This window comes from Dipteris shenzhenensis, unplaced genomic scaffold (genome assembly GCF_047967505.1).
Source record: "Dipteris shenzhenensis isolate YYH24624 ecotype China unplaced genomic scaffold, Dip_SZ_1.0 scaf0071, whole genome shotgun sequence".
Lineage (NCBI taxonomy): Eukaryota > Viridiplantae > Streptophyta > Polypodiopsida > Gleicheniales > Dipteridaceae > Dipteris > Dipteris shenzhenensis.
In genome coordinates, this window is record NW_028239378.1 from 69,465 (window position 1) to 84,614 (window position 15,150).

Consider the following 15,150-nt stretch of genomic DNA (forward strand, 5'->3'; position numbering starts at 1 on the left):
TAGAGACTGGTTAGTACGAGCCAGTGCCTCAGCCAACGCTTAGACAACTGAACCTGGGCCGACGAACACCAGATGTTATTGCCCAACCCAAGGTCGACCTTACACGGTACCCTGCTCCGTATAAGTTTCAGAGAACCGAGGTTCTCTATACTCCCTCACCCGTTCCGCTAGGGACTTCAACATCACGATAGACGCACGCGACGCTGAAACCTCCTTCACAGACAAGGTGTCAAAACCGAAGAATCTCTTGACGCAGGACGAGTTCATAGACTCAAGAGACTTCCCATCATTGATTTTCAACACCAAGCTGTTGACAGAGATCTCGGTACATCATCACGTAGCGAGGACAGCCGATGACTAAGTCATCACCGTACATCGCGTAATTCGAAAACCAGAAAGGCCTATTTGAAAGTGGGAGTAAAGGCCTAAAGCCTCATCTATATACTAAATTTCTTCCCAGGCAGAAGTGACACTTTTGATTAAAGCGGAGGATCAAATACGGTGGAAGGGAAAAGAGGTTCACAGGGGGAGAAACCCCCACCGTTGAGCTAAAACTTCCCAACCTTAGTGCCCTGATTTCTATAACCCCAATCTTCCCACCCAGCGGGTTTCTTTCCATTTCTAGGCCTGCTTTCTCTCTCTCCGCTAGAGAAACGTGCCCGCTCTCAACTTTAGTGCCTTAGTGCCCGTGCCCGGCAATCAGAGTTCTATAACCCTTCTTTGCTTTCCTTTCCGTTGGCCGGCTTTGAAGGATAACCGGCCTTCTAACGCAATAACCTCTGCTGTAGTCAAACTATGTTGCACCTTTGAGTCCTCGAACCTCTTACAGTATACCTGCACTACCTTTTTCAGTAAAATTCAATCTGCTTTTAGTACCCGTTACCTGTTCTCAATTCAATCTGCTTTTAGTGCCCGGCAATTTCTACAACCCTTCAAGAACTGACTACCTAGCGAAAACCCTTCAAGAACCGACCACCCAGCGAAAACCCTTCAAGAACTGACCACCCAGCGCCCTGAAAGAACTGGCTTAAAAGGCCCTAACTAAAAGGAAAAAGCTCTTTCGCCCAAACCGGTCGGGAAGAGCTCTGAGCCGTTACCAGTATAGCCCTTCCCTTTGCCCAAACCAGTCGGGAAGAGCTGAGCCTAAGCCGGTTACGCGGGAAAAAGAACTGACTTAAAAGGCCCAAGCTCTTCAAAAGCCTAGGAAAAGCCCTTCCCTCTTAGGACCAGTCGGGAATCGCTCTTCCTGAGCAAAGTCGTTGCCAATGTAGCTCTTCCCGGGCTTCGCCTGGACCAGTCAGCAAGCAAACTGGTTTCTACAAATTTTACTAGTCCTATGACAGTCCTAAAGTTAGTAGTAACCTCTGAATGTTGCTCCGAAGAGGAGTTGAACCTCTTACCGCTCTTAGAGTAGGCCGGTACTCCCTCAAGGGCTATTGGCTGGAAGTGAAAGGGGCAGGTGGAGCTCGGCTCCATATTAAGAATAAGAAGTGGTTAAAGATTTCTAGTACCTTAAATGAAATGCCATAGGGAACTTTTAGTAAACCCAAGAAGGAAGGAAAGTATTTAGTAAAAAAAAGGTTACACCTATGCACCCGGTGTGGGCTTGGAGCATTAATACTAAATTCAACATTGCTCAAGTCAATCCCACCATTAGAGGCTGAGCTTTCAGCCTCTATTTCATTTCCACCTTGATCATTGGAGGTACCGACGGGAGGAGGAACACTGTGGTCAAAGAGAATATTGTCGTGAAACCTAATAGGTTGGACCCTTGATCTGTCCGGTGACAGGCATTCAGTATTACTACTCTCTGGGGAAGGAGGGTTTATCGGCAACTCAGTATTTCCACCGTTCTTTGGGGACTCCATCGGCAACTCAGTATTTCCACTGTTTTCCGGTGGCTTAGGAGCATTTCCACTGTTCTCTGGTGGCTTAGGAGCATTTCCACTGTTCTCTGGTGGCTTAGGAAATTGACACCACTTGAACCTGAACTCGTGAAGAGCCTATTTTTCATCAAATCGATTAAAGAACTAACAATATCGCCCCCAACAGGGCAACCGTATTTCTCCGCCGAAAACAAACAGGTATTGGGCCCTACCCTTTATTTTCTTTTATAAAGTTTCGAACTTTTAGCTTACTGATGGGGGGTTTATCCTCCTGTTCCCCTTCCTCTACGGTTTGGTTCCCTTTCCCTTTTGGTTTGGGAAACCCTCTTTTTTTTTTCTTCGAAAAGCAATCCCTCTGGATAGAATTACGGGAAAAGCCTAGTCCAAAAACCGGGATTGGGCCCTGTAAACCCTTTACGAAATGTTTATTGCCAGGTAACAATCCCAGGGAAGGGAAAAGCTGCTTTCTGAGGGGCGAGGACAGGAAAATTGGGTTGTAGAACTCGATTGCCGGGCACTTTTAGGGACTTGATTGCCGGGCACTAAATTGATTGATTTTAGCGAAAGAAAAGAAAGCAGTCCTAGGAATGGAAAGAAGGGTTATAGAACATTCCCAGCCTTTTAGGGCACTAAAAAGGTAGGCCCAAACCAGTCGGGAAGAGCTCTTTCTGAGCTTCTAGTTGCCAATGTAGCTCTTCCCGGGCATGCGGTTTCTTCAGAGGCCTGCGAGCTGAGATCAACTTTGCAAACTTCAGTGCCCTTATTAAAAGGCTGGGAACGTCCTATAACCCAAATCTGACTCTGGAAGAGAAGCCGAAACCCTTCAGTGCCCTAAAACCGGCTTTGCTTTGCCTTGCTTTGCTTTGGGTTTAGTGCCCTAAACGGCAAAGGCAATCGAATTCTACAACCCAATTTGACTTTCCGCTAAAGAGTAGTTCTATAAAAGAAAAGAAAATAAAGGGCCCAATACCTGTTAAATAAGGGTTTTACAGGGCCCAATAACTTAACTGTGAAAGGCTTTTTCCCTTGTCAAGTAAGTGGGCTAGGGGAAAATACGGTTGCCCGCGGATTTCTAGAAACCAAATTGATTCGACTAGACCTGCCTTCCCGCGCCGAAGGCAGAGAATGTTCCATAACCCGTATGTACTACCCGGCAATCAAATTTCTTCTTTCCTAGGCCTTACGTGGCGCAGTAACCTCAGCGTATAAATGATACGCACCTTTGAGTCCTCGAACCTCTGGAACTAGAGTAGGCCTGTACTGCCCTTTGGAAAGGGCTATTGGCTGGTGGCTCCTTTTCTTTCTATTTCCAGCAAATAAAAGTTCTCAACTTTAGTGCCCAGGCAGGGAACGGGGAGAACAGTTCTATTCGTAAGCCCGGGCAATAAGCAGAATGTAGAGGGCAGCACACCTAAGTTGAATAAGCAGAGTGTAGAGGGCAGCACACCTAGTTGCAGGGGCAGTAGGCCTAGTTACGGGGGCAATACGCCTAGTACAGAGTTACGGGGGCAATACGCCTAGTACAGAGGACAGTAGACAGAGTTACGGGGGCAACGAACCTAGTTACGGGGGCTAAGGAGAAGTCATTCGAGGTGGGTTGGCATTTCAGCTCAATCTTTTTGCTTGCTTGCCCGGGAATGTTCTATAACCCAATTTACTAGGCCGATAGCTCTGGTTTAGCGAGCCCACAAAAACATCAGTTTGTTGCGCCTTTGAGGGCTCGAACCTCTGGGGCTATAGTAGGCCTGTACTGCCTTTTGGGAAGGGCTATTGGCTGGTGGCTCCTTTTCTTCTTACTCCCAGCAGGAGCCAATCCTTTGCCCTTTGGAGCTATAGTAGACCTGTACTACCCAGAACATCAGTTTGTTGCTAGAAGAGGAATCGAACCCCTTCTCAGTCCCTGTCTCCCCTTCTCAGTCCCTTACCGCGAGCAAGCGTTATGTGCGGGGAACCTATATTGAGCACCGAAGAGGGCTCGAACCCCAACCAGTATACCTGCTGGAAGTGGAAGGAGCAGGTGGAGCTCGGCACCATATTGAGCAGTAGTGGCTTTTTCTAGACCGTAAGCCGAATAAGGTAATACAGGAAGAAGTTCCTAGATTCATGAATATGTGAATGAACGTATAAGTTGTCATACTTGCATAGCCATTATCGGGGTCTGCAGCGAGTATCCCAATCATGATATAGCCGATTTGGCTTGTGGAGGAATATGCCAGCATACGTTTCATACTTGTTTGAGTAACGGCGATTAAATTTCCCAATATCATGCTAGAAATGGCTAGTATTCCCGAAGCTATATGCCATTCATCAGACGGATATGAAAAAGTAATACCGAAAAGTCGAGTGGACGAGGCTGGAGCTGCTACTTTCGACGCAACGGAAAAGAAAGCAACGACTGGTGTGGGAGAGTCAGAGTCGGAAAGGATGTCATTGGCCTCACCGCTCATCCAAAACCATGCATGAAATTTTTCTTTCACATGGCTCCTAGTCCATAGGATATTCTTGATTGGCGTATACCCTAGAACTTTCCTCGTGTGTGTTCCGGAACCTACCCCCCAGTGTTGGGGTCTAAATACTAATTCTCAACTTCTCGGGGAATCCTTCATCTTCAAACCGAGTCTCCGTCAATCTTTTAATCTCCCCATTTTTTTCTATTCTCTCATTCTGAATAGAGGGAAATTTCGTATAGAGTGAGGCAGAGTATATCAGAAACGGGAGAACAGGAATAGGATTTTCTTCGTCCCCGACAGGCACGGCTTCATTATCTTGGGGCGATTCCTTCGCTGACAAATGCTTGTATCGTATGTTGCACCTATAATTCCTGAAGGATTGGAACTAATGGAATCTACATCTCGGAGGGGGGGCTAATAAACCCTTGCTGTTACCCTTCCCTTACATCAGTCATTTTTATTCGTGACACCTGCCCATAATGGTTAAACTTTTGGAGGAATGAGCAGGAAGCAACAGAAGCATAAAACCAATAAATTAGAAACTCTGTTGAATTGCATCTTTCTCCGCACTCTGTTTTATCTTGCTTATACGAAACGATTTATTGTTGGAAATTCGTGAAACTTGTGATAAGAGTCAGTTAATGATAAAGATGTTCGGGGAGTTCTTACCCCCCCACGTGACTGTGGGATATCCATCGTATAATAATTGCTTAATATTCGTAAGGGGATTCGGGAAAAGTCGATCCTCTTTCGGGCGAGTCACACTCCTTCATATACATCAGGAGTCCACTGATGAAACGGAACCAGGGAAGGTTTGAAACCCATTCCTACCACAATACACGTGATGGAAATGTATATTCCAATAGAATTATACATCTGGGTAGACACAAGTCCGTCAACTATCTCATCGAGTTGAAATTTTCCACCAGATAATCCGTATGGTGGGGAAAACCCATAAGCTAGAATGGCTGAATTGGCCCCGCCCATTAAAAGGAACTTCATGGTCGCCTCATTAGATCTTATATCCCTTTTCGTGTATCCGGATAATAGATAAGAAGATAAGCTCAGACACTCCAAAGCTACAAAAATAGTTATTGAATCATCTGCACGGCATGAAAACATTCCCCCTAGACCCGCGGTTGATATAAATAACGAAAACTCTGTCAAGGCTATTTTTGCGCATCGTACGTAATCAACTGATAATGGAACAGATAGTAATGGACAGATCAGGAGGAGTAGTCTGAATATATTGCTGAAAGTGTTGATCTGGATACTTCCATAAAAAATTGAAACAGTTTTGGTTTGCCATTGACACAACGAGAGTACTATGCTAATGACTAAGGATGTTAGGGAAATTCGATGAAGCAGAGGTGTATCTCTCCCCTTAGATACTAAATCGGCAATAGCTATTGTTACTAAGCCGGAAATTCTACTAAACTCTGGAAGAATCGAGAAATTATCGCGGAGGAAGAGGGGATCAATACTTTTCGTAGTTCGAAGCAGGTTGATACTTAGAAATGGAGTAACTATTACGGTACTTTATATTGAAACTTCGCTAAAAAAGTCAATAATTTGTTCAAAATTTCCCGTGTCTTGACTGAAAAAACAAACTTTTACATTTAGAGATTCATATTTGACCGATGGATGAGTAGTCCCTCTATAATAAAGTAGAGGGAGAGGGAGACATATATCTAGAGATACCTCGACATTTATAAAACATATCTCGTTAGATATTTCTATTTCTCCCATGTCTCTACTCACTTAGTCTCCACCTATCTAGATGTCCCTGCCATGTCTCGATATGAGTCATGCAAGGATACTACATTGAGGGTTTCAACCCACAAATAGAATAGAAAATTGTGGATTGAAAGGAAAAACTGAGACTACCGTAGATGGGCGAAAGCCTTATTAGCTTCAGCCATCTTATGAGTCTCCTCCTTCTTACGCACAGCACTGCCGTGATTTCTAGCGGCATCCATTGATTCGTCACTCAGTCTTGAAGCCATACTTCGACCTGAACGTTTTCGGCACGCAACCAATAACCATCGGATAGCCGAAGCTTTTCCTTCTGAAGGTAATATTTCAACGGGAACTCGATACGTCGATCCACCTACACGTTTAGATTCTGTTACTATATCGGGGGTTACTCTACGTATAGCTTGTCGCAAAACAGACGGTGGATTCCTATTCGTCTTTTCCTTAATCCGCTTCATAGCCAGGTAAAAAATAGGATAAGCTAGAGATTTATTACCATCCCTGAGAATGCGATCAACCAACATATTCACCAATCTATTATGATAAATTGGATCCGATTCTATATTTCCCTTTCTGTTCGCTACATTGCTCCAATCGAGTATGAGTTTGCAGATGCGTCAGATTTCAATCCTATCTCAACAGTATCCTACAGAATTATTTTGGCTTTTTTACTCCATATTGTGGGGGGGGGGTGGGGGGGTTCCTTAAGCCCCCCCTCTTGAGGTTTCAAAAATCAATCTCTTGGTTCTATCTATTTGGGGTAAAAAAATAGTCTCACTAGGTTCTCATAGGGAGGCTTGGGCCTACCTATCCAGATAATGGCCCCTCTAACAAATAACTACTCAGCTGTCTTCCATGTCGGAGGAGGATAATTCGCCTGCCTCCTCCCGTTCCAGGGCCTCTTCCCGTTCAAGGTCGGAGTAGGAGAATTCGCCCGCCCCCTCCCGTTCCGGGGCCTCTTCCACTTCCATGTCGGAGAATTCGACCGCCTCTTCCCCTTCCGAGTCGTCAATCGGGCGATCGATTGGGAAATCCCCTTCGATTAATGCCAGGAAAAGGCTTTGACAGGGCCTCCACATTAAAAATGCATAATACTGAAGGGTTCGGGCGTGTGCCTGTTTCTCCTCAAACGAAAGTTTGTCGAAGCTCTCCTCATCTAGTGGAATTTTTGGTGATGGGCTAGCTTCCCGGGATTTCGGCTCAACAATCGTTTCTTCTGGTTCTTCCGGCTCCACCTCCTCCCTGAAGAAGGCTTTGGCTGTATCCCCAAGGATACGGAGGTCCGCCCTTACTAGTCTTCCCAGTCGGAAGACCCCTGCCCTTGTCCTCGGCGGAGCTCCGTGTGGATAAAATCAAGCTGGGCGACGGGATTCATTGTTTGACCGAACTCATAAACGTTGGCTCCCGTCGGAACCCCCCGCTTGCATTGGTCTGAAAGATCGGCATAATCTACCAAATCCTGTCGCAGGTAGGCCAATGGGTTTTCTGAATGAAGATTCTCCAAAACCTCTATGGCAGGGAAGGTCATTTTGGGGAGAATCTTTCCTTTCCCTGTGAGTTCCCTATAAAATAGGGACTCGGGTAGGCTTGACTCTGACCCGGTACTACCCGTGCTGGCGCCAGAGAGGCCGGGCCTGTCGTATTCATGGTCATAATCCTGCTCGTGATAGTTCATTTCCCTATATAGTTTTTTTACATTTTAGGAAATTCAGTATCATTCTACGATGATCAAATTTCCAACAGGGGTCCGGGCTGTCGAACCACGTCTCCCGGAAATTCTCAGTACATATGGCGGAAAACGCTTTTCACATATCGAGGTCGGAATGGGATCGGGTGTTTCACGTCTTACTAGAGTGCCCGGACTGTGGTAGAAAATCTTTCAATTCCGTAGTTTCGATCATTATTATACGATAACTTTTGAGCATTTCGGGAAGCGGGTAGGAGGACGCGCTATTCGTTTGCATCCATTGGTTTGTGGTGGGTTTGATGCAGATTTTGACGGAGATCAGATGGCCGTCCATGTACCTTCATCTTTAGAAGCTCAGACTGAAGCTCGTTTTGTTTTCGCATGCAAATCTATGGAAGGAATCGCACTCCGTTGGACGATACATCCTTCGGCACTACTCCAATCAACACTGGCAGCTCGCCTCGCGAATAGTCGAGATTCAGCCAGCTAAACCTTTGCTTCGCCTGGGTTCGGTTTTGGAGCAAGCCTTGAAGATTGCTTGATTTCAAGTCCATGGCTGGTATTAGGGTGGTTGGTTGGCCCACCTTTGAGACAAGACGTGACATGTCCTTTCCCCCAACGGTCACGCACTAATGCCGGGAGTAAATCACATTACGCCCCATGTTTATCTTGTTCGTGAAGGGCTCTCTTGCCGGCATGTTTGGCGGGAATGTGGTCTAAAGTTTAGTTTTTTTTCTTCGCCGAAAAGCTCTCGATACACTGGTGCGTGCATATGGCCGGAAAACCTTTGGTTCAAGATGAATTCGGCCAGGGTGAGAACCGGCGTGTTGGCATTAACGATCATGCTCTCATCTTTCGAATCAGTCGTTACGGGGTCAATGAGCTAGCTCATAGCTACGAGAGAGGTTCCCGCCGGAACGAGGTTCTGGGGTACGAAATAAAGCGACGAGGATCAACGAGTGGGAACGAGAGCATTTTGGTGGTGGTCCTCTGGACCCCTTCGGAAGTTCCAAAGGATACTCTTAGGTGGGGTTCCTGCCGGGCCTTTTGGTGGTGGTCCTCCGGACTGTTTAAGTGTTGGTCCCGGGGGGTACTTGGGTCTCCCATCCAACGCATTTTTGCTTGCGCTAGCGGTTCCTACCGAACCTGACCTGCTTTCATCTTGGAACTCGACCTGCTTCATTCATCGCCGAGGGCTGGGGCACTCGACCGCAAAGGGGGAGAAGCTTTCACGACTTCCCACGGTATGGCCATTACTCTTAAAAACAGCTTGCTGGTTTCACCGTTATGAGCCAGTTATTGAAAAAGCGTTCGCACGCTTATGGGGCAAAAGGCCGAAGGAGGACTCCTTTTCCTGCCTGCCTGTAGGTTTTTGTGGTCCTCCGGACTCCACAAAGTCGTAGCTCTTTGATTTACCCCTAGCCACAAGTCATCCCCGTATTTTGCCACATACGTGGGTTCGGTCCTCCAAGGCCTCTGTGGAGAGCTCAATTCAACCTGCTCATGGCTAGATCAATCGGTTTCGGGTCAAATAGAAACAACGCCGAAGATTCAACCTCGTTGCGCCTACACCTAATGGCTTAAGCCGCTGTTTCCATTTACTCGCTGACCCATTATGCAAAAGGTACGCCGTTAGAGTGTGCCGAGCGAGAGCCGACAACGCAAAGCTTCGCTCAAGGGTTCTATCGAACATTAGTGGCTTCGCCTCCGAAAGCTATAGCGCTTTCTCAGCCTCGCGTATGCGTTCTATCGAACATTAGTGGCTTCGCCTCCGAAAGCTATAGCGCTTTCGGAGCCTCGTTCCTTCGACTGATGGTTCGCATCGGATTTCAGGTTTTCTATTGCACTCCCGGCATATGGCGGGGTCTTTTCACCTTTCCCTCACGGTACTTGTAGTACGCTATCGGTCATTGAGGAATACTTAGGCCGCGAGGGTGGTCCCCCTTAATCACGTAAAAGCGATCATGATTCAAACACGGTATCCGCGTTTTGCAACGGTAATCAAACCTGCCAGGAAAGATCTACGGGGCTATCACCTTCTTTGGCCAGATCTTCCAACCTTTTCAGAATTCCTTGAGGGGGGGTTTCCACCCCCCCCCCTTGCAAGTTCCCCCCCGCACGGGGCCGGGGAAAGCGGGGGTCCCCCTCTCGGGGCCCTTTCCCCTTTTTTTGCCTAATCCGCTTCCGCTCGCCGCTACTAACGGAGTCTCAGTTGATTTCCTTTCCTTTAGCTACAATGATGTTTCGGTTCGCTAAGTTTTTCAAGTCCGAGGCGGAGCCGCAGCACACGGCATGCCCGGCAAGCTTGGATACGGTTTCCCGATTGGAGATCCATGGATCACAGACGGTATCTCCCCATGGCCTTTCGCCTTTGAAAGCGTCCTTCCTTCTCAATGCCCAGGCATCCATCCAATGCATTCTTTTCGATACAGTAGGAATTGAACCTACCGAACACCGTACAAAATCTTAGGCAATGAGTGTCCGGTTTGTGATCGCGCAACACTCAACCTGTGACTGCGTCTCCATTGGTGAACTGAAAACGCCTCAAGCCTTGGGGACTCAACCAGTGAACCTCAGAATTCATTCTTGCCCAGGCCAAGACATTCCAATGACCTTTCGGTCGTCGAAGCGCAACTGCAAACTCCCGATCAATTTTCATGGATGATTGGTGACATTGAAGAAAAAAGCCGAGGTTCCATCCACTACCAGATGAATGAGAATTCTGCGTGGGCACTCGGGTGTTTCACCTCATTTGATTTTCGATCCCTTGACACCAAAAATACCGCCGCGTTCGGATGGAAACGCGTGGTAGCGTTTTCGCCACGGAGGTAGGAAACGCCTTAGTTGAGAGAGATGAAGAACGGTAGGCGTTTTTCCCGAGGCGGACAAAGAAGTCTGAGAAAGCGCTGGGAACCCCTTTCATTAAAGTGCCATTCTCTTGTAGAAATTTCGTTGTGCCGGCACTTACCTCGCCTAGGGGCCTCTTCAGTCCCCGGGCAAACGGGTTCTCAGAGGGGATCTGGCAGAAATGGATAATTTCATATATGATGGGTGGGCTGGTGGTAAAGTCTTTAACTGGATTGACTGTTCCAGGTTCCGTAGCTTCACCTCTTCCCAAAAAGAAATTGAAATCTGCTAAGAGGAAAAACCTGAATGGAATGGAATGGAATGGAATGGAATGGAATGGAATGGAATGGAATGGAATGGAATGGAATGGAATGGAAGTACCAAACTTATACTCCGAAACGATATGAGCTAGGAGTTCGAGATTCCTCTTGAAAACAGAATCCCAGCGGTTCCCCCGGCGTGGGGGGAGTGTGTAATCCTAGCGGAGCTAAGATCACAGCGCGTGATGTTGCGTGGAAGCTTGTTGCCCACTACCCCATGCCCGGGATTCCGATCCCGGCCCCCCGTCGGTTTTTTCGAATCTCTGGCCACAACCAAGAAATAGGACATCAAGGCAATCCACCAATCAATCCCCTTGCCCGGCTTCGGTCTACAGCTCGGCCTGGCTGAACGTCTTGGTTGGCGTTGATTGGTCTTCTGTTTTGGGCTTCGACCGAAGGTTCTCATCCTCCTTCGAACTCTATTTCGCTATGAGGATAGCAGCGCAAAGTAGTCGGGATTCAAGCGTTGGGATGATGTGTTTTTGGCGAATAACGGGATTCGAACCCGTGTTTTCAAATTCACAATCTGACACTCTGACCCATTGAGTTATACTCGCCCTTGGGGCTCCCCGCAAGCAAGCCCCAAGGGCCCGCCCAACAAACCAATTCAGACACGCCCATACTCGCTATCGGATTCGAACCGATAACCCTTGAAATGGAACAGATTCGAAGTCTGTCGTGTTTACCAATTTCACCAAGCAAGTATGCTCACTATCGGACTCGAACCGATAACCCTTGAAATGGAACAGATTTTGAGTCTGTCGTGTTTACCATTTTCACCAAGTGAGCAAACGGGGGAAGCAAAGCTCCGGGGGCGGAGATCAGAATCTCTTGCTGCTCCGCCCGACCCACCCGGGCCCCCGTCCGCCACTTTCTTCTCTAGACACCCCGGCTCCGCTAGACGGAGCTTGCTCTGGCTTGGCCGGACCTGCGGTTCTTTACCGAGGGCGGGAGGGATTGAGGCGACCATGCCGACCTGGAGCAGCAGCCCCCTGTAGCTGGCTTGAGGTCGCCCACGCTTTCTCGTGTTTATCAACCCTTTCGTTTTGCCTCCTCTTTACCGATTCATACCAGTCCATCTACGATCCGAGTAACCTTTTTGCCGAGTGTGCTTGGCGCAAAGCCCTTTTTCCTGAACGAGATATAAAAACTCGGATTCTTATTATTATTATTGGATTACTACTATTCTACTATTACTGTCATTCCCAATTGATATTATCATCAGATTCCCATTATCCTTATCACTATCGGATTATTAGAATTATTGCCCTATTCCTGGCAAGGCGGAGAACCCGGGAAGAAACCCAATCCTTTGGTCCCTACCTTTGGCCTTCATCCTTTACTAGTATTGGAGCGAAAAGTATTGACCCATACTTTAGGTAGGTCACGGAGTGAGACCTCGATTTGTTGAGAGGGCCACTTCTCCCGGGGAACCGGAGGGAGGAGGAGTTCTGTTTCGTTGAAACGATGCCCTACAGGCACTAACCTGAAGGGCTGGCAAGTGCCCCGGAGGTGCACCAAGTACCTACCCCGGAGACCTACGGAGAGGTAAGTAGCCCGATTGCCAAACCGACCTACGGGTAGCCCCGGGGGGCTGTCAAGGTAACCCGCCCGAAGGGAAGGGCAACAAGTAACCCAAGGGGAGTGTGGGGGTAGCCCCGCCTCGCAGGCGGGGTGGTAAGGTAGCCCGGTGGCCCCGGGATGAAGCGCTATCCCGGGCCGGCTCCCAGGACCCCCGCTCGCCCCTATGCTATGGGGGGCCTCTCTGTGCCGGGGAGTCCCCTTGTGGTTGGCTTTGCAGGTCGGCCTGCCGGCTCCCCTCTCGGGGTATTGAAAATTACTCGACCGAAGGGAAGAGGCCCGGAGTAGGCGGGTCCAGCTGGTTTTGGAAGCCGGTTGGCTAGAAGCATATTCCTGGGCTTCGACTCGATTTCTATCGATTCCCTTCGATTTCCGTCTTGGTGATGTTCCCCATAGAAGCATGTTTGATAAGCGCTTGTTTCGATTCCCGTGATTCGGGGCGATCAGCAGAGGCCGGGTCTTTCTCTTGTTATGGAGTCGGAGCATTGTGGGATAGAATTTCTATATGGAAGGCCTTCAGTGATCAGTTTAGTTCGACCTCGCGTTGGCATCGACCACTGCTCATCAATTGCATCGACACTACGAACCACGAATTGCATCATCAAGTAATAGTTGTGGTAGTTAGCCTAAACTTCTCAAACTCACTCCTTGGCCTAATAGGCTGAATTGATGGGAAGGCCTAACTGTTCAAATTATTGGTGATTCAGGAAGTCCTTGTTTGTGCTGTTTGTGGATGAGGTCCATATTGATCGTTTAAGTGCAGGTTTTCCGTTTTAGTCGGATACCTCCATGTTAGTGAGCCATGGTTTTGCTAGAGCGAATAGGCGTCTACGGCTATAACCGTCATCCAGCCTTTCCTAACGTCATCTGAGCAAGGGAAATCTTGATTTCCCAATTTACCGGGGGGTGGTTTAGAGATTAAGATCCTAGCCATGAGGATAGAATAGCTGAGGGCTACGAGGTGGATCGTTAGATGAACCGATAGGGAACATCTAGGAGGGTGTGGATCTGACGATCGAGAGAGTGGGACAGAAGCCGGGTAGGATATAAGCTATCTTTTTCACCCTGTTAGCCAGGGGTTAGCAGTATTTAATGGAAAATTGGGTAAAAAGAAAGAAAGTTCCTAGCTGTTCGACCCCATAGGTTGGAAGCTGTATGCTTCCGGCTCGAAGCTAGAAAAGGAGGATCATGGAAAAGCTGTATGTCGGAAGTTGGATCCTGGCTGAGCTGTTCAGAAAGACCGATTCGTAGGGAATGTGCTGATCGAAGGCTTTATCCAGAGATCGAATGGTAGGCATAGAGCATTTCGTCGCCCGAGAGGCAACTACGTGGTCGAGATATACATTGCTGCTGGGATTGAATTCCAGAAGGTTCCTTGGAGAAGCCGAAGCCTTGCTCTCGGGGGTATCCTTTCTGGCCGGTGCACATCGCTCGCTCGCAGCGCAGGCCAAGGATCTTTGCTTCTAGCCAACCTTGGGCCAAGGATCGGATCTTCCCGTTGCGTGGCTGCCCCGATCGCATAGCTTGCTTTCGACAACAAATAGGAATTCCCGTCGTAATGAGTAGGCTGGTTTATGAAATCCGAGATCCGAGGCACACTCCGCCCTAGAGCTATACACGCGCACAGGCCAACACTTTTTTCTATTCTATTCTATTCTATTCTATTCTATTCTATTCTATTCTATTCTATTCTAAAGGTCATTCAAACCAGAACAGAAACCAAATGCGGGCAATTTACAACGCAAGAAAGACAACTCGACTTTGGGGCACTCCGACAACCACCGGCACCATCGGGGAATCGAACGAAGAGAGTTCGTCCGCTAGGTGTGGTCGAACTGAGGCATGAGGGATATCAAGTAGTTACAACATTAGAGACCAGACATTCGCGTTCGCGGGATGACAGCGATCAAACTTCCTCGCTTCACTCAGTAATAGGAATCATAGGATCCTCCTCCGCAATTTCTTTCACTTGGTCAATCAAATAAGGGCTGGCCGGGGCTGGCTGGTTAGATATTGGATGTTCGAGCTTCCCTCCCCGCTCCCCTCTCATTCTTCGGTTGCTTCGCTTCTCTTTCCTAATTTGCTTCGGCATTGGGAGAGGCAGGATTCGAACCTACGTAGAAAACCTTCAACAGATTTGCAGTCTGTCGCTTTTAACCACTCGGCCACTCTCCCAGTAAGCTTCGACCTTCTGAGCCGAGATCGCGAGACATTGATAAATCGGTCAATCCACACGTCCTAACCCGTTCCAATGGACTAATCAAACAAGTAGAAGTTCGAGGAATCAAACAAGTAGAGGCATTCCCCAACGGTATATGATCCAATGTGCACTTTCTGCATCCTACAGGACTCGAACCTGTGACCTTCAACTTAGAAGGTTGTTGCTCTATCCAACTGAGCTGAGAATGCTGTACATTACTAACCACTTCGCGAAGAAAGAATGGGAAAGATGGGTACCTTTTAATTAATTAACTTTTTAGTCTCCATTCCTTATATACTACAACCGGACCGCCGCGAACACTGATAAACGCGCGTTCTGAACAAGCAGCCACTGGGGGTGACATAGACATATGTATACTTCCATATCTGTATGTCAGTTATTTCGGCCGTCGGCTGGGCGGCAT

The 15,150-nt window shown here is 48.0% G+C and overlaps 1 protein-coding gene and 3 non-coding genes across 4 annotated transcripts; all 4 read right to left on the minus strand.

Moving 5' to 3' along the window:
* Positions 1-5,095: 5,095 nt before the first annotated feature.
* LOC147879205 (uncharacterized) lies at positions 5,096-7,766 on the minus strand. The gene is made up of 4 exons (XM_087372284.1): positions 7,384-7,766; positions 6,969-7,150; positions 6,221-6,671; positions 5,096-5,846 (listed from the first exon to the last, which is right to left on the minus strand). Exons 1-4 carry the CDS (start codon positions 7,764-7,766, stop codon positions 5,096-5,098), a joined length of 1,767 nt encoding a protein of 588 aa, XP_087228410.1.
* A 3,663-nt stretch (positions 7,767-11,429) lies between these two features.
* TRNAH-GUG (transfer RNA histidin (anticodon GUG)) lies at positions 11,430-11,502 on the minus strand. Its single transcript has one exon. It is a non-coding gene; the product is annotated as a tRNA-His (tRNA).
* Positions 11,503-11,650: 148 nt separating this feature from the next.
* TRNAL-CAA (transfer RNA leucine (anticodon CAA)) lies at positions 11,651-11,734 on the minus strand. Its single transcript has one exon. It is a non-coding gene; the product is annotated as a tRNA-Leu (tRNA).
* Positions 11,735-14,618: 2,884 nt separating this feature from the next.
* TRNAC-GCA (transfer RNA cysteine (anticodon GCA)) lies at positions 14,619-14,701 on the minus strand. The gene has a single exon. It is a non-coding gene; the product is annotated as a tRNA-Cys (tRNA).
* Positions 14,702-15,150: the final 449 nt, after the last annotated feature.